This window comes from Ambystoma mexicanum, chromosome 14 (assembly GCF_040938575.1).
Source record: "Ambystoma mexicanum isolate Mex_15411 chromosome 14, UKY_AmexF1_1, whole genome shotgun sequence".
Taxonomy (NCBI): Eukaryota; Metazoa; Chordata; class Amphibia; order Caudata; family Ambystomatidae; genus Ambystoma; species Ambystoma mexicanum.
Genome location: NC_090940.1, coordinates 165,160,051 through 165,178,620, shown reverse-complemented (window position 1 = coordinate 165,178,620; position 18,570 = coordinate 165,160,051). Strand labels below are relative to the sequence as shown.

The 18,570-nt window shown below is 49.0% G+C and overlaps 1 protein-coding gene across 3 annotated transcripts in view; it reads left to right on the top strand.

Moving 5' to 3' along the window:
• SPTBN5 (spectrin beta, non-erythrocytic 5) overlaps nucleotides 1-18,570 on the top strand; it is a 1,050,196-nt gene that overhangs the window by 793,892 nt on the left and 237,734 nt on the right. For all 3 annotated transcript variants that reach the window (XR_011283950.1, XM_069638812.1, XM_069638811.1), the window contains exons 43-44: nucleotides 13,319-13,396; nucleotides 13,680-13,852. Coding sequence is in view for 2 of the 3 variants with exons in the window: in XM_069638812.1 (XP_069494913.1) it covers nucleotides 13,319-13,396; nucleotides 13,680-13,852 (251 nt within the window). In the remaining variant the exon portion in view is untranslated. The remainder of the gene's footprint in view (nucleotides 1-13,318; nucleotides 13,397-13,679; nucleotides 13,853-18,570) is intronic.

Below are 18,570 nucleotides of genomic sequence, written 5' to 3'. Positions count from 1 at the left end.
GTCTGAACCTCACTGCGCTCTTTAGTTAGCCATTCTGTAGTACTTGCTGTGCTCCTCAGCTTGCCTTTGTGTTGAACCTTGTTGTACTCTTTTAGTTAGCCTTTGTGTAAGAGACAACATTTGTTTCTTTTAGGTAATGTTAATTACATAGCAGAAGTTAGGCGTTTTGAGGTTCGGGCATGTTTATAGTACCCCCACTGTATTGAAATTAGTTGCATATCTAGAGGATAGCCACTTCTCTACACCTAGGCACACATCTAGTCCATAGCCACTGATTGAATTTAGTGCCTAGTTAGAGTATAGCCACTATTCTTGCTGCACTCCAAAGCTAGCCAATGTATTGTAAGTAGAATAATTTATGAGTGTTGCCAATGTATTGCATGCAGAAGAATTTATGAGGGAAGCCAATGTATTGCATGCAGAAGAATTTATGAGGGTAGCCAATGTATTTCACGTAAAAGAATTTATGAGGGTAGCCGATGTATTGCACATAGAAGAATTTATGAGGGTACGCAATGTTGTGCACGTTGAAGAATTGCATGTAGATTCATCTTTGAGGGTTGCCAATAGCCAATGAACTAACCACCCGTGCTCCTGCTCTCCTCCCGCATACTTCCCAAGTACCACACACTCCCTAAGGGCCAGCCAACTACACACAAAACGCACAGCATACTTCCAACATAACGAACATTCACACACAACAAACAATCCCAGAAACTGGGCCTTACCCCTCCGGTGACAACAAGCCAGTGCGCACAATCAAAATTCACTTAGGAAGCCAACCCACACAAACACCAGTTTCTCCTGATTCTGCAAGCATCAAGAGAAGAGCACAAGCTCTATCCTACCCCTCTTCCTCCACTAACCCACCCACCCTCTTTCTTACAGAGTTACAGGAGCACCTGGAGACCATGCAAATGGTAACAGTGCGCGGTATAAATCAACTTAACATAACATAACATAGTGGCCAAGAGTTTCTCCCGCTTAACGGGGACACATCGAAGTATGTTTTGGCTTCTAGAAGTCAGTATTCCCCAGTGAAACCATGAGTGAGGCTGTTTTGAAGATCATACCGTGAGAAGGAAATATCTCTGAAGAGCTCACAATTTTGAAAGGTTTAGGGACTGGCAATTTCGAGAGGCTAGGCAATACAAGATTAAATGAGATGCCCAGCATTACACACACTGGTTAAGGGGTGAATCTGGGATTTGTGTCAACTCTGCAATTTCTGCATTTGAACACTTTCGTTACCAGTTCTTACCATGAACTTAAATAATCTCATTTTATAAAACGACCTTGGAAAGTATCACATTACCAAGCATGACCATTTTTTAAAACAAAATAATATAGAAGGGTGTATTACAGAATGATTCAAGCTTCATCCTCTCATCATCAAGAGAAGTATATAAGTACCAGCATACCAATCAGTGTGATTTAACAGATTTAATCTGGGTTGGTCTTTTGTATTTTAAAGCTTTACATACTTCCAAAACACAGGCTTGTGAAATTGTCATTTATAAACGTGCAGAAAAACCTTTGACTTTTACAATAATGCAAAGCGTTTTTTTTTGTGTCAAACGAGCCGACTTTAAAATATGCTTGTGTGAGTCTTTAACCATCTGGTCCGCTCCCTTCCGTTTACCACCCCTTCCACTCAAATGGCCTACATAAGAAGAAAGATCAAGTAATAGGCTAAACGATGCCACCAGCATGCGAGGAGGCAAACTTCACATGTGGAATCAGAAAATACAATATCAAGGCTTCGACACCATGCAAAGAGAAATACACCAACACGGGCTTGTAAAGATTCCCAGAATCTTTATTGCAACACTGAACAGTTTACAAAATAAAGTACACAAATAGCTATTTGGCCGTCAGTACTTCACAGAGACCACCAGCAGGTTCAATGTGAGCAGTGAACAAGAATTGCTAGCTGGACATCAGCATATTTATACAGTTTCTTTGTAACGATGTCCAGCCTCCTACGAGTTAATCATGTACTGGGCTAGGGTTCGCGTCAGGTTCATTCCTAATTTACATATCTCGTGCATGTGGTTTACTTCTTAATACATTTACTAACAAGTACTATTATTCTCTGGATGTGATTTTACACTCTTTACACATTTGCTTCAATTCAGGTAAAACAGATGTTTTGCATGTCATGTTTAAATAGCATTGTTGTTCTTGTATACTTGTAGGTTAACATCGCCGATTCAAGTAATCCCCTGATCCCTAGGTCAAGAAAGGACAAGGTCTACATGACCCTAACATATAGCCTGCAGGCAGGTTGGACATTAACTCGCCTACAGAGGTTGAAGAAGTTAAAGTGAAAACAAGAGGACACAGGTCGTTCATTTTAGGCCGCAGGATGACTTTGCACGATAAACCAAAATGGCGGTCTAACCTAAAATAGAGGTTTGATTAACTTAAGGTCACGACCTTGCAATACGGATTTCCTCGCAAAGCGACTGGGCATAGGCCAACATATACAATGAAGACGAAACAAAATTATATCAGTTTTGACACACAGAAGACAGTACATTAATGTACGGGATATTAGATGATTGACCAGGATCACTGTATTGTCTGCTGGCAAAGCCAGGATACAAGCATGAATGCTTTGGTTCAAATTCAGATACTTATTCCTCTCTTGGACTAACAGTTTATGCAAATCATTGGAGGTGATTGCCTAGGTTTTACAACACCCCAACTGAACAAACCAATTTGTAGACCTTTTCCATAAGGATGACATGCGTGTTTCTGATAGCACCCCTATCTGGTGCAGGTACATTGCTGATAATAGCACCTATTGGGCTGCAAGACCAAGTGCATATGCAAGCAGGTTTATAAACTTCAGACATAGGAAAGGCTCAGCCAGCCTTACACGAATGTGCTATTCTAATGTATAGGAACGCATATCTCTGCAATGAGTGCTTAATAAACTGAGCTAACTTCTGAACCATTGTGGCACTCTATTTACCAATATGCATTTCAAATTTGGCTATTGTGCATGATCCACATAATTCCCACAGGAAGGAAAGAATGCTACAGGAGTTGTGCCGCAAGGAACACACAAACTATATATACCACAGCGAACACAGAAAGCATTACATGATGAATTGATCCAGGCAGAATGTAATTGTCAACAACCGGCAGGCAATAGGTTTAGAGCCTCAGCATCATGCCATAAAATATCCTGATGTGTGCTATTTAAGTCTGGTGAACAAAGGAATCTTTCTTCTTTAAATCAGGCAGCCTTGTGGGGCCCCCTCCAAGGTGGGGGCCCTGGGCAAGTGCCCCTTTTGCCCTCCCATAAAAACGTCTCTGTTTCCAGATGAGGCAGCAGATTTTTTGGCAAAGAGGGAGACGTGCAGCAGTATGAACTCAGGATTTTTGACAAGAGACCGAAGAGAGAGAGATGGTCTTGCCATTTAACCCAGCCATTGCTGACTCGATTACAACCCTATCGAGGACCCATGCTTGGCACCGACAGTAAGCATGGATTTAGCAAGGAAATACAGACCAGCCTCGACTGATCCTATTCACCTCTCTAGGCATAGTACTGTGAGAACAGAAGAAAGGTTGGAGGCCCTTCACAGTAGCGCTAAATCCACTAAACGATATATAGATAAGAGTATATTCTCTATTGATGAGTCGGAAACTTGGCACAAAGCAATTGCACTCCATGGAAGTACTCTTCATATTCTTCTGGGTTGGAGGAATGTGAATTCTTTGCTAGCTGACCCATGATTGCTGTGAACATGATATCTAGAGACAGGAGGTAAGGTTGGTCTTTTGTCAAACAGTCCAATTGCATTTGTTAGATTTTCGAATACTTTGTCTTCTTGACAGTTCCATAAAGGGCGACTAGAAGAGAGTTGAACGTAATGGAGCTCGTATTGTGTAGCAAGTGATAAAAAGAGAAAAGAGCAGGAAAGAGTTGGAAGAAATTAAAAAAGAAAGGGAAATTGAAAAAAGCAAGAAAGAGAAAGAAGAAAAGGGATGAATAGGAGAAAAGATGGGAAGGAAGACATTGACAAATGGAATAAAAAAGAAAGTAGAAGGAAAGGAAAATAGATTGAAGAAAAGGAAGGAGGGAGGGAGGGAGGGAAGGAAGGAAGGAAGGAAGGAAGGAAGGAAGGAAGGAAGGAAGGAAGGAAGGAAGGAAGGAAGGAAGGAAGGAAGGAAGGAAGGAAGGAAGGAAGGAAGGAAGGAAGGAAGGAAGGAAGGAAGGAAGGAAGGAAGGAAGGAAGGGTGGGTGAAACCGATGGGAAGAAGGAGCATGGGGAAGAGGGGAATAATGGAGGAAGAGAAAGAAGAAGAAAAGGGGATAAGGAAAGGAAAAAGAAGAAAATTAAAACAATGCAAGAGGGCCCACATTTTATTAAAATAACCATTATACATGAAGTAGCTGGCTATGAAATGTTCTAACTGTATTATTGCACATTATAGTTGAAAACTGTTTACCGCATCAGTCAAGACTATTTTTGATACATTTTAACTGGAGCCATGGCCTCATCCAGGGAAGCGGGAATGATGGCCGTCTCCAGGAGCCAACTGGAGCCTTTGTTGTGTGGGCCTTTAGTTATTCAGGTTGCCACTGGTGATTACCTCAATGTTTATAATGAAATGATTCATGACCGTGATGCCTTAACATTATTCCTAGTCACAGCATCCAATCTTCCAGTGATTCTAGATTTTTGTTTACGGTACTTGTTCCCCTTGTGCAGTTTGTTGCTCCAATTAGCTTTTCGCTCTTTCTGCAAGACACCTCACCCTCACCATGACGTCCAGAACCACACCGGCTATTTTCCCAGTTAGTTTGTCATGTGTGCAGAGGCGTTGCTAAGGGGGCGGGGAGGGCTATAGCCACAGGTCTTTTGGGGGCGTGGCCTGGTGCTCATGGAGTGAGGAGGCTGGAATCCCGAGCTCCGGCCGAGCCCGTAATCCGATCCTGACTAGTGAGCCCATCCACTAGCAACACCGAATACAAGCTGACCCACTTGAAGCTGGGACGATCCCCCTTCTTTCGCAGCTAAGCCCGACGAAAATCGGACGGCGGGGACAGAGCGGGAGCTCTGGCCCGGCATCTCCCCGACCCTGAGTGCGACGCGCAAGATGGCGGCCGCGGCGCACTGATGCTGCGGACCTGAGCGGCGAAGGCGGAGCGCCATCAGCGGCCGCTGCCTCTCCTGTCGCCTGGAGGAGTTCGGTGGACCGGAGAAGGCGAGATCCGGCGAGACCCGGCGCGGAACCCCTGGAGCTCTCGGCGCCGACCGAGGACCACGGCGCTGGGCGCTGCGGACCGTGCGAACCAGCAGCCCACACCCGGGCGGCCTCGGCGGAGGGGCCCCCAGCGCCGCCAGTACCCTGCAACCCAGCCCATCCGGGCCGCGCAACAACGGGCGGGATTCCCCCCGTGGAGCCTCCAGCGGAGGACAAACGAAGAGGCGGCCAAGACCTGGGGCCAGCGCCACACGCTGGTTCCCGTAGGCGGTGAGTCGCGTCCGTGGGCCTACCTGGGTTGCTGCCTCCCTCGCCCTGGGGGACTGCGGCCGACTAGCACACTGGGGCCGCGGATGACGCGCGTCCTCCACCACTAGCCTCCACAACCAACGGGGGTGACCCCGAGAGTCCTGTCTACCCGGACACACTGCGACACCGCCCCCAGCCCGCCATCCTTGCGGAGAACAGGCCCCCGGGGCCAACATCACGCCCAACACACCCAGGCAGGACACGGCCCTGCACCCGGCGCCACTGACCTCAAAACATCAGGGACCCTGGGGCAGCACGAACCCCCCAGACCTAGAGGAGCATACCGCAGACACTCCTTACCACGACAACTCGGAACACCGCAGGTGGGGCCACCGGCGAAACGGACTGGCGGGGCCCACGCAGCAACCCAGCCGGAAGAGGCGTAACGGCCGAACGAACAACGCCACAATGTCCACCCTGAGGAGCAAGCCCAAATCGGCCACAATGGACCCCTTCCTCACAACCAAGGTCCACCCATCCGCCCAATCCACCCCAAAGGGGGCGGCGCCGCAGGACACTCAGGGGGAGAGCCTCACAAACAGCCAAGTACTTGAGGCAATAGCGGCCCTAAAGGAATTCATAGACACCAAGATAGGGGAGGTAAAGGCCGATATCCAGCTCATCCGTCAAAATGCTCCCAACCTGACAGAACGTGTCACTAACATCGAATCCGCCCAGAAAGACACCATGGAGGACACGAAAGATCTTAAAGCCGAGGTGGTAGATCTCAGGAGGAAGGTGGGCATCCTAGAGGCAAGGTCGGAGGAGGCGGAGGGACGAGCCAGGCGAAATAACATCAGGATCCTTGGCGTCCCTGAGGGAACAGAGACTCCCGACCCAACCGCATATGTAGAATCCCTAATTCAGCAGGAGATTGGGGCCGAGAAGTTGTCACAGGGTTTCGCTATAGAGAGAGCCCATAGATCACTCCAGAAGAAGCCTCCCCCAGGCTCGTATCCCCGACCCATCATAGCGAAGGTTCTCAACTTCCGAGACAGGGAAGTGATCCTGAGATTCTCCAGGGAGGGCGGAGCGATCAACAGAAACAACTCCAAAATCACCATCTACCCGGACTATACACAATCGTACAGAGGGCAAGGAACTCTTTTGTCCCAATCAAGGCCAGACTGAGGCAACTAAACCTGAAATACATGCTGCTGTACCCATCCAGACTAAAGGTGATCTACAAAGGGAGAGCGATTTTTCTTGAAACCCCGGACGCGGCCACCATGTGGATGGAACACAACAATCTGGCTGAGGTCCCTGAAGAACCTATCCTGACAACAGCGTCGCAGCCCGCAAAGCACGATAACCTGGAGCCAGCGCCTTTTCTCCTGATCCGCACATAGAACTTCAACCTAGCACAACACAACGAGCATGCTGGACCTCAGCATGACATGAGAGTGCAATATGATTACGGGGCCGGCCTGGCCTCCCACACATGAGCACGCAACGACAACCCCAGAAAGATCAGTGCTGGCCCGTTGCCAGCACAACCCTGCTCGCGCCGGAAACCCAGATGGGGCCAGATTGCGCGAGAGCACCTGAGCACTGCACTTCACCGGCAGGAGCTGGGTGCACCAGTTATAGTTATTTTGTATGTGTTACTGTTGAGACCGCCCCGCTACCCGAAACAACCCAAGTAACGAATGAGTACCTGACACCGAGAGAAGCACTCGGCAGACCCGCAGAACTAGAGCAAGTAACGGCACCCAACAACACGAGATCGAGCGCGGGAGAGGCAAGGGACCGCCCAGGACAGAAACTGTACTCCAGCAATGGCATCACAACTTAACATAATCACATGGAACGTCAGGGGGATGGGATCCTATGTAAGGAGAAACCGCGTCCACTCCTACCTGAGGCGCAAGAAGGTATCGATTGCGTTGCTCCAGGAGACACACCTCCTGACGGAAGCCACACACAAACTAGCAGACTAATCGGGAGGGCAGGACAGCGGCGCATCTTACTCCAAATATGCACGGGGGGTATACACATGGATAAGCCCACACACACCATTCCACCAATTGGGAACAGAAGCAGATAAGGACGGAAGATATGTAGTGGTGTGGGGCACGTTGGAGAACACACGGATATGTATAGTAAACTCATACTTCCCCCAGCATGGGGTCCCTTCCCACCTGAAACAACTATGCACCAGAATAGTGCACCACAGAGAAGACACCTTCCTGTGGGGAGGCGACTTCAACTGTGTCATGAATGAAGAGATGGACAGGTCCAAGACGCCACAAACCACCAACAACTCTGTCTCAAGGGCACTTCGCAACGCAGTGGAAAACCTGGACCTGGTCGACATCTGGAGAGACCTTCATCCAGCCGATAGGTCCTACTCATTCTTCTCATCCCCGCATGGCCTCCACACCAGGATAGATTACTTCTTCATCAACAGTGAACTTATCCCACAGGTGCACTCTGTGGACTACCTGGGCAGGTCGATCTCGGACCACTCTCCCCTGCTCATGCAACTACGCTTGCAGGGCCCCAGGCCCCCCATTCCGATGTGGCGTATGCCCACGGAGACCCTGACGGATCCTTCCTTCAAGGACACCCTAGGAGAAAAACTGGAAGAATACGTAAGAATCAACACTGGGTCAGTTGAGAAATGGAGCACGCTCTGGGAGGCAATGAAGGTAGTAACCAGAGGCGAGGTGATAGCAGAAGCAGGTGGAATCAGGAAGCAACTGAAGAGGGAACTTGAGGCCAAGGAAGAGGAGATCAGGCGACTGGAAAACAGCCCGACCCCACCCAGCGAGAGGGAACCCAAGCTGGCAGAAATCAGGGACGAATGCCGACTCGCCTGGGACAGGCTGTCCAAATTCGACTTCTCCACACGCACAGCTAAGGCACACAAGGAGGCGGACAAACCGGGCAGGATACTGGCCTGGCTGTGTAGGAAAGAGCAACCAAAACAAGCCCTCAAGGAAATCAAGGACGAACACGGAGTAACCCAGAGGACACAGCAGGCAATTAACGATGTCTTCTCAAACTTCTATGCCAAGCTCTATGCCCACGATGAACTGGTCCCAATAGAAGACATTCGAGACACCCTGGACGAAGTGGGTCTCCCCAAACTGAGCTCGGAGCAGCGAGAGATGCTGGGAGAAGCCATCACGAAGGAGGACATCTCGGAAGCAATCAGGTCCCTCTCTACATGCAAGACTCCCGGAACCGACGGCCTCACACCAGAATTCTATAAAGCCTACGAGGAGATCTTAGCCCCGGTGCTACATGGAGTATATGTAGAGGCATATGAGACCGGCATACTACCTGGCAGCATGAGAGAGACACTCATAATACCTATGCTTAAACCTGGCAAGCCCACTGATGAGTGCGACTCGTACCGTCCCCTGGCAATGCTGAACTACGACAGCAAAATCCTTACAACCATACTGGCTAAGAGGCTGCCCAGGGTGATCGGGTCTATAATACACGAGGACCAAAACGGCTTTGTCCCGGGGCGCAACACCACAGCCAATCTGAGGAGGCTCCAGCATGTCATAGCACAATCCGCAGGGAGCAACGAAGACCTGGCTGTGCTCTCACTGGACGCCATAAAGGCGTTCGACTCAATATTCTGGGAATGGTTGATCGAGACCCTGAGGGAGTTCGGACTAGGCGAGCGCTTTATACGATGGATCAAGGTGCTCTACAACACCCCAGTGGCGAGGGTGAAGACAGGGGGCGTGGTGTCTGGATCCTGGGACATCCAAAGGGGAACAAGGCAAGGATGCCCACTGTCACCAATGCTGTACGTCCTTGGCCTGGAACCGGTAGCGATCTATTTCAGGAAGCAGCTCTTCGACGCAGGGATCAGAACGGGTGAGACTGATAACATCATCTCGCTGTATGCAGACGATGTCCTCCTCTATCTGCGCAACCCCCGAATGAATGCACCCACAGCGCTGGACATCCTCGACAACTTCGCAACATACTCCGGGATAAGGTTCAGCAGGCGGAAATCATGCTCCTTCCCCCTGGCCGGGCTTCAAGGGAAGGAAACAGAAGAGCTACCGGACATTGGGATCCAATGGCAGACGGCAGCGTTCCGCTATCTCGGACTCACCATCATGCACACGCCTGCCTCCACACACGAAAGCAACACGGAAGCAGCAATGCGAGGGGTACGCAAATCCACCAAATTCTGGTCCCGACTCCCACTCTCCGTGATGGGCAGAGCGGCCATCGCGAAGATGATAATATTACCGAGATTCCTGTACTACTTCACCAACATAACGCACTATATACCCCCCCCCCTTCTTCAGAAAATTGGAATCTCTCATCAGGGACTTCCTGTGGGGCCCGGCCAGACACAGGCTTTCGCTGCACACCCTCACTCTCCCGTACAAAGAGGGCGGAATCCAGTTGCCTGAATTCCAAAAATACTACCTTGCAGCGCAACTGACACACGTTGTTAAGTGGTTGTCCGACGAACCAACAGCTGAGACAGGCCTCCTGCGCCAGCTGATAGCCCCAATGCACCCCAAAGAAGTAGTATGGAACTCAAAGGTTGGGCCTCCCGACCCGCCCATGCTGGTGAGGCTGGGGAGACAAGTCTGGAACAAGGCACGCACGTCGCTCGACCTGGGCCAACCATACATGCCTGAAATCCCCATGCTCGCTAACGTCTGTAAGACACCCATCGATTTACCAGCAATGAGGAAATGGGAGAACTCTGGCTTATACACCTGGGGGGACATGTATGAGGATGGAAGCTTCAGAGAATTTGACTCACTACAGATGAAAGAAGGGCTTGCTGCTGGACAATTTCTATGGTACCAAAGGGTGAAACAGGTCGCTAAGGAGACATGGAGCACATGGCCAGAGGAACCGGAAACCCACCCCCTCGTGCAAGAGATGCACAACTTAAGCGACGGCTGGAAACCCACGGCGAGACTGTATGCCCAACTGAATGACAGGCGCAACCCGAGGAGTGCAATCCTGAAGGAAAGGTGGGAGGCGGACCTGGTGACAGACATCACGGAGAGTGAGTGGGACAGGGCCCTGATACACCCGAAGGAAGTGTCCCGCAACGCCAGGTTCAGGCTCATCCAGCTGAATGTCCTATATAGGACCTACATGACCCCACAGAGGGTATCCACATTCAGTAGGAAAACCCCACCAGTGTGCCCATGGTGCACCAGCGAGCACGCAGACCTAATCCACATGTTCTGGACCTGCCCCAAAACCAAGAAACTCTGGTCCGCTGTCGAGAGGACTTGCAGGGGAGCCGGATTGGAAAGGTACGAGTGGACGCCCAAGGAGTGCCTCCTGGGCACATACCCCAGACTGAGCAAAATCAAGCATACGGTGAAACTAATGGACATGGCGTGCATTCTAACAAAAAGAACGATAGCAATGGCCTGGAAATCCCCAGGAGGCCCCAGATACGAACCATGGAGCAGGGAAATGGAGAGATGGACCAGCGCTGAGACCAAAGCCTGGGAGGAGGGGAACAACCGGGGAGGCGAAGACGTGAGCGCAACACTGGAGTCCTGGAAGACCCTCCTGAAGGACATGATCTACCTGACGGACTTTAAGCCCCCTTGAGTGCACCCTCAGCCACGAACTGTCACCCTGAAGCAAACTTAACAGTCACATCCACAACAACCCTAACCCTGGGACTTTAAGAGACAACCGGATGGTGCCTGGAGCGAGGCCCGAAGCGGGGCCGGCAGGTACCCACGCAGTGGGGGGAGGCGGGACGGTCAAAGTTATGGTTTGTTGTTTGTTTCTGGTTTCTTCTCTTTCTTTCCTCCCTTTTTTCCTTTTTCTTTTTTTTTCTCTTTTCCTTTCTTTTGTTGCTGTTCTGTAATGTTTATCGGGCAAACTCGTGACAAACCGGATGTTGTTATGCATTCATGTTTAACTGTTCTTTGTCAATATAAATGCCAATAAAAACATTTAAAAATAAAAATAAATAGCCACAGGTCTTTTGGTTGTAGCCCCAGATGGAAGCTCAGGGGTTGCAACCAAAAAGGCCAGCTAGCCCCCAGCCCGCCAGTCCCAAAATTAGCGTAGCCCCGGATCTTCTCCAGATCTAGCAACACCCTTGCATATGTGGTTGTCATTACATTATCGGGTACCTTACCCCGTGCAACACCTTCCCTTATGCCATTGTTTGTTTCCAAGGACAAGCTTCCTTGGGAAGGCCACTCTGATGGGCACTTGTCAAGGAATCACACTGGCGTGTCATTAGTCCATGGAGGCAACCGGCTCAGTCTGCACTTCCATGCAGCAAGTCCCCTTCATGAAGCATTCATCATCCTGGAGACATGGTGGGGAAAAGTGGGACACCTGACATTTGCAGCGAACATATGTCTTCCTGCTCTGTTTCAGGAGAAGTGTAACTGCCTCCCATAAGTTATGCTTGCGGGAGACATTCACAATGGATTACTTTGGAATCTGCCTGCTTTTACCAGGTGGATAGAACAGGGGTATCCCATTGTAAATTAACAAGGGGGGTCCTGGGAGTCCCTCTGCCAGACATTAGTCCTGGTTACGAGAGACTTACCCAGAGTCTTTAGCTCACTATCTTTCACAAAGAAGAAATCTCCCAAACATATCAGTCTTTGTCCTGCCGTGGGGCTGTCCAGAACCGAAATGAACCAAAATTCTCCTCTGAACAAGAGTACCAACAGCATCCCCAGACACGTGTTTCGGTCTGGTTGGACCTCATCAGTAGGGAGGAGCTGTGCCTCTCTAAGAATAGTGAGCAAGGGATCCACGTCTGGATTCCCCCAGTAACTTAGGGTGAGACCCAAAGTTACTTGAATATGCAAATTATCAAGGGGGGTCCTGGGAGTCCCTATGCTAGACATTAGTCCTGGTTACGAGAGACTTACTCAGAGTCTCTTACCCAGAGCTAAAGACTCTGGGTAAGTCCCTCGTAACCAGGACTAATGTCTGGCAGAGGGACTCCCAGGACCCCCCTTGTCATTTTGTATCCCATTGTAATCCATTGGTTTACCAGCAGCCAGAATATCTGAAGCAGGCGCTCAGTGAACCTGATGGATTGGGCAGGCCGTATGCAAAGATAGCAGACTCGCTGCATTAAATCCAGGCAAATCCTGTGGATTAGAGAAAGCGGCAGTAACATGGTACCACCATATTTCCGACCCACCCCACATAGAAAATGGCGGCCATCCTTTTTTTAAGAGACTGAACAAATGATACACCTTGACATCTTCAGAATGCAAATATGATAATATGTACACTTTTAACTAAAAATAATGTCATTTTTTCCCATTTACACTTCATGTCTTCATGTGAGTTTCACTTGATCGCGTAATCATTTCCTTTTAATGTAAATGTGGCCCTTTCCAATGGCTGCCAGTTGTCCCATCTCCAGAATCCATTTTCAACTGAATGCAGTCTAGCTGACTTTCATCTCTCAGTTTTGTTTTTCTACCCTATTAGCAGAGCGTTCTTGATCCATAATGCCTCATTTCTTTACATTTTATTTGGTTTCTTTGTGATATATTCGATATATACAGTGCCTGGTGCATACCGGCACTACTTTGTAGCACAGGGCATGTAGAGCAACACCCCATAGATGACTGGGCAAGATGAGTTTCATGTCCATATACAGGTTCAGAACACAGGCCGTAAAGATCATTGACTATGTTCTATTTCAAATCCTATTTTATATTTGTATGACAAATGATTTCTTAAAAGAACCCATAAGGCCTGTGTTGAGAAAGTTCATTCATTCATTCAATCATGTTGACTAATGCTTTTCATCCCATTGTTTCTCTCTTTCCAGACATTCCTGGGTTATGTGGAGCAGAATGAGGGTTGGCTCAGCAGCAAAGAAGCCTTCCTGGCCAATGAAGACCTGGGGGTAAGGAGCGAGTGAATGGCTACATTAGGGAGTCAATACATGAGTATTTTCTTCACACTTCACAGTGGACCACTGAGTGAGAAACCTCCTGCTCAGCAACTTACTTGTGGCATGTGTCCATAAGTGTGCCTTTGAACTTAGCCAGCTGCAGAATTGAAGACTAAAGGTGTAATTCAGTCTGCTGATGGTGGCCTCACTAGGGCACGATGATGTTGGTGCACACCATTCTGGATCCCGTTTCTAAGGAGACCTTCTATTTCCCCCTTTTCCCCTTTGCATTCAGGACTCTCTGGCCAGCGTGGAGAGCCTCCAGCGGAAGCACGAGCAGTTTGAGAAGGCCCTGGAAGCCCAGATGGACAAGATCAACGTAATGGAAACCTTCGCCTTCCAGCTGAGGCGCAACGAGCACTACGACTCAGAGAACATTGCCAGTAAATGCCAAACGGTCCTAGACAGGTAACACAGTACTCCTAGTTTCAAGGGACTGCACACAACCAGTGAACATGCTGCGTGAAGATCCTAATCCATTGACTTTATTGGGCAGGTGGTGCTCCTTTTGCCGAAGGAGGGCTAAACACATCTACCTGTGAATCCTGCTTTAAGAGCTCATTGCCTTATACTTCACACCATTATCTATTGTACTTTGTTCTTAAAGGGTGCTCGTGATCCAGGAGCCAACTCGAGCACCCCTGGAATTTTAGGGGAATATTAGAGTAGTCATGTGTCAACATGGGGCTCTGAAATTCAACCTCACACATGTATTAATAACTGCACACGAGCAGGTGCACTTCAAGAATTCGATTAAATGTAAAATTGAATATTGAAAATAAGAGCTAGAGTTCAGAAAGGGGCCCCTTCTTAAAAGCACACAATTTTTAAAAAACATTTCAAAGGCTCGCTGAAGAATCTGTTACATCCAGGTGAGGTGCAAAAGATTCCAGAATTGTGTCTATTATTCCTCCATGCATAAGCTTAAGCCGAATATGATGTGGGGTCTTAGCCTTGCTGTTCTGTATTCATGCAATATTTAATGGAAGGCCTCCATTGGTAGCCCCGATATCCCTTGATTCCATTCTTTGACTCGAAGTTTGGGGGATACAGTTCAGGTCTTGCCTCTTCTTGTGGTTTGCACCCCAGCTGTGAAGGCCAGAACTCTGATTCCTCTTGTCACTTCAAACAATCATCTCTTCTCATTGTTTGGGGCTTATCTGTAGATTAGAGATGCTGGATCTCCATGTTCTGCGTTCCTCTCTTCTTTCTTCTCTCGGGATCTCTGGTACTGGTCTTTCTTGGCTTTCCTCCTATCTATCTTTCGGAACAGTCCTGCGTGTCTTGAGCTGGTGTTCACTCCTCTACTCTTCCTTTATGTGTTGCTTTTTGCCAAAGCTCAGTTCTTGGCCCAGTTTTATTTTCTCTGTATCCTGTTCATTTTTTCCTTTATTATTCTTTCATTTGACATAAATTGTCACTTGTATGCTCATGATGCTGAACCCTTCCATTCCTTTTCTTGTTTTACTGACCAACTCCACACTTCTATTTCTAACCGTCTTTCTGCTATTACGTCCTGTTTGTTACCTCATTTTCTCTATCTTTGTCATCATCCTCTAAGGTCATCATTAATGTTTACCTAAATGTCACCGTCTTGGTCCAAGGCCCTCAGGCCAATCTTCTCCTCTTTTATAGGCGCTTCCCGTACCTCATCAATTTCCGTCCTTCTTCCTCTATCCCCTCTCTTCTCTCCACGGCTTCCTTGCCTCCCCCTGCTGCCTCCTCCTTGGCTACCTTGCCCTCTCCTCCTTCCTCTTCTGCCCGCGCTCAGGCTTCTTCTACACCTCTGCAGGGCGTACCTCTGATCTGTACCCCTCCTTGGAAGTCTTTCAAGGACGGCAACCTTCCCCATATTGCCACTCTTAACACTCGCTCAGCTGTAAAACATTCCTCTGACATCTGCCACCTCCTTAAAGAACTTGAACTCGATGTCCTTGGTCTCGCTATGACATGGTTCACGGCCAGCTCTGTCACAAGCTTTGACACTCTCCTCCCTGACGGCTACAAGATCTTCTCCACGCCCATGTCCAACTGTCCCAGAGGGGATGTAGCCCTGATCTTCCCAGAGTGGATTCCTGCCTCTGTCATTCCTACACAGGCCTACTCATCTTTCGAATGCCTCGTCTGCAGGCTCTCTCTCTCTCCTAGCCATTCCCTTACTGTGGCTACCATATATTGGCCATCTGGTCAGATCTCCTCCTTACTCTCTGAGTGGGAAGACCTCTCCTCTTCCCTCCTGGTCTCAACCACTCAACTCCTCATTTCCTCATTCTTGGAGTCTTTAACATTCACCTGGATGCTTCCTTTCCTTCCTGTGGACTCTTTCATGACCTCTGCGACTCTCTCTCTCTCTCTTTCCTCCCCTTTGTCCTGACTCACTCTGCAGAGCATACTCTTGATGTTCTGATCTCTACAGACCTCCATCTCTCTATCCCTCTCACCACTCATCTCTCTTGGAATGATCACGTTCTCCTTTCCTCCCAGGTCACTCTCTCCACCCCTCAGGCCAAGTCAACTCCCGCACTGCCACCCACCTTCACGACTATCAGACCCATGAAGCATGTGTCAGTTGATGCTTTCGCCGCCACTTTCTCCCCCTCTGTCCTCCTTTGGCTGACTCACACCCTGACACAGCCCTCTCCATGCTCCACTCTGCTATATTTGATACTCTCGATGTTCTTGCCCCTGTCATGAGGATCCACTTGAAGCCCAATGCCAAGTGCAACTCCTGGTACTACTCAGATCTCGCCACCCTTAAACGCAAGTGCAGGGTGCCTGAGAGGAAATGGTGTGGTTCCGGTACTTTCTCTGACAAACTGGCCTGCCGCCTGCTCCAAAGGCAATACCAGCTCTCTTTCCGCACCAAGAAGAGAGCCCACATCCAAGTCTGCGTTTCAGCGACATCTAACAACTCGGCTGAACTCTTTAAAATCTGCAAGGAGCTGGCCAATCCTGCTGCGGTCTCTAAATCTATGATCCCCTCCAAGGCCCTTTGCACAGCCCTGGCTTCTCATTTCATTTCTAAAACCCAGGACATCCTGTCCTCTGTCTCTTCCCTTGCCCCCTCTTCTCCCTGCTCTTCCTTTGGCTTTTCTTCGGCCACCTCTCCTCCCTCCTTCCCTGCCTGTCCCCGGTTCTCCCCAGTTGAGGTTTCTAGACAAGTCTGATCTATTTATTTATTTATTTATTTATTTATTTATTTATTTAAATTTATATAGCGCGCAAGCAGCCCAGGGGCATTGAGGCGCTGTTACTTGCAATAACTTAGTTACATGGTACATATGATAGCGATTGTTGACACATTATGAATAGTACAAGAAATCATACTATTGTTACAAATATTGCATTTGGTCGTATATTGCAAACATAAATGATAGGTATTCATGCTGATGTGTCGGTCCTTATGTGAAGAGGGTAGTTTTCAGTGTTTTGCGGAAGGTGGTGAGGGAGTCCTCGCCACGGATGGTGGGAGGTAGGGCATTCCAGTGGGTGGGCGTGAGGTAGGGGAAGCTGGATCCACCCGCTTTGGCCTGGTGGTGGAGACAGGGTGGATCCTTTGAGAGAGGTAAGCAGGAGCAGTGAAGTGAATGCACTTGTGGGTCAGTGTCAGGGCTTTGAATATGATGCTTTCCTTTATTGGGAGCCAGTGGGCTAGTTTTCTGGCTTCAGAGATGTGTTCGCTTTTAGCAATGCCTTGGGCTGCCCGGAGAGCATTGTTCTGTATTACTTGTAGTCTCTCTAAGTTTTTTTTTGGAGGTTCCTAGAAAAAGTACATTGCAGTAGTCTAGCCTGGAGCCGGTGATGGCTCTGTCTATGTTGGTGCAGTTCTCTTTGGATAGAAAGGGCCTGATTGCGTTGATAAGTTTAGCATGATATGCAGCTGCGGATGCTATTGCGTTGACTTGTCTATCCATGGATAGGCTGGAGTCCAGGTAGACTCCCAGAGTTTTGACAGAATCGGAGACCGGGATTTTAATGGAGTCAATGGTGAAGTGGCTGAATTGGACATCTAGGCTTTTTAGCGTGTCAGGGGAACCTACCAGGAGGAGTTCTGTCTTGTCAGAGTTGAGGCATAGTCCGTTGTCAGCCATCCAGGCTTGGATGGTGTTGTAGAGGTTGTTGAGGGTCAGGGAGTCGGTGTCATAGTTACCTGTGAGAGTGAGGAGGATCTGGGTGTCGTCGGCGTAGTTGGTGTATGAGATGCCCATAGCGTCGAGGATGAGGAACAGGGGTCGTGTGAAGATGTTGTACAGGGTGGGGGAGAGACAGGAGCCTTGGGGTACACCACAAAGTATACTAGTTGGTGATGCGGCGGCTAGGTCAGAGAATACTTGCATGGTTCTGTCTTGTAAGAAGGAGGTGATCCAAACTGTGGCCTCTGGGGAGAATTTGGCGGTGGAGGAAAGGTGGTGGCATAGGACGCCATGATCCACGAGGTCGAATGCCACGGATAGGTCAAGGAGTAGGAGAAGTGCTGGTTTACCCATGTCTCTAGCATCGTCCATTTGGTTTTTCAAGTCAAGTAGGGCGGTTTCGGTCCCGTGTCTAGGGCGGAAGCCAGATTGGTGGAGTCCAAGGAGTTTGTTCTCTTCAATGAAGTGCTGGACCTGCAAGTAGGCTGCTTTGTCCAATATTTTGAGGAGGAATGGGACAGTGGTGATAGGTCTGTAGTTGTTGGGGGAGGTGGGATCGAGAGTTGGTTTTTTCAAGAGAGGGCGGACCCAAGCTTCCTTGAGGGAGGCGGGGACTTTTCCTGTGGTAAAGGAGGCATTAACAAAGGCTGTTAGGAAGGGCGCTAGCGCTTCCGTGCAGTCTTTGATAATGGAGGCTGGGCATGAATCCCCTTTGCATTTAGAGGGCTTGATGCTCCTCATAATGTTGATGATGTCTTTTTCTTGGATGGGTTTGAAGGAGAAGGGTAGGGGGGATTTGGGGCGGGTGATGGGATAGGGATATGCCTACTGGGTAGGGCTTGTTTAGTGGCTAGTATTTTGCTTTTGAGGAGGCTTAATTTGGTTTGCATGGCCGTTTGCATTTTGTCACACCAGTCTTTGTCTTTGGTGAAATTCTGGGGGGCGGGAGTGGGTGTCTCGAGCTCTCTGAAAATGGCGAAGATTTCTTTTGTG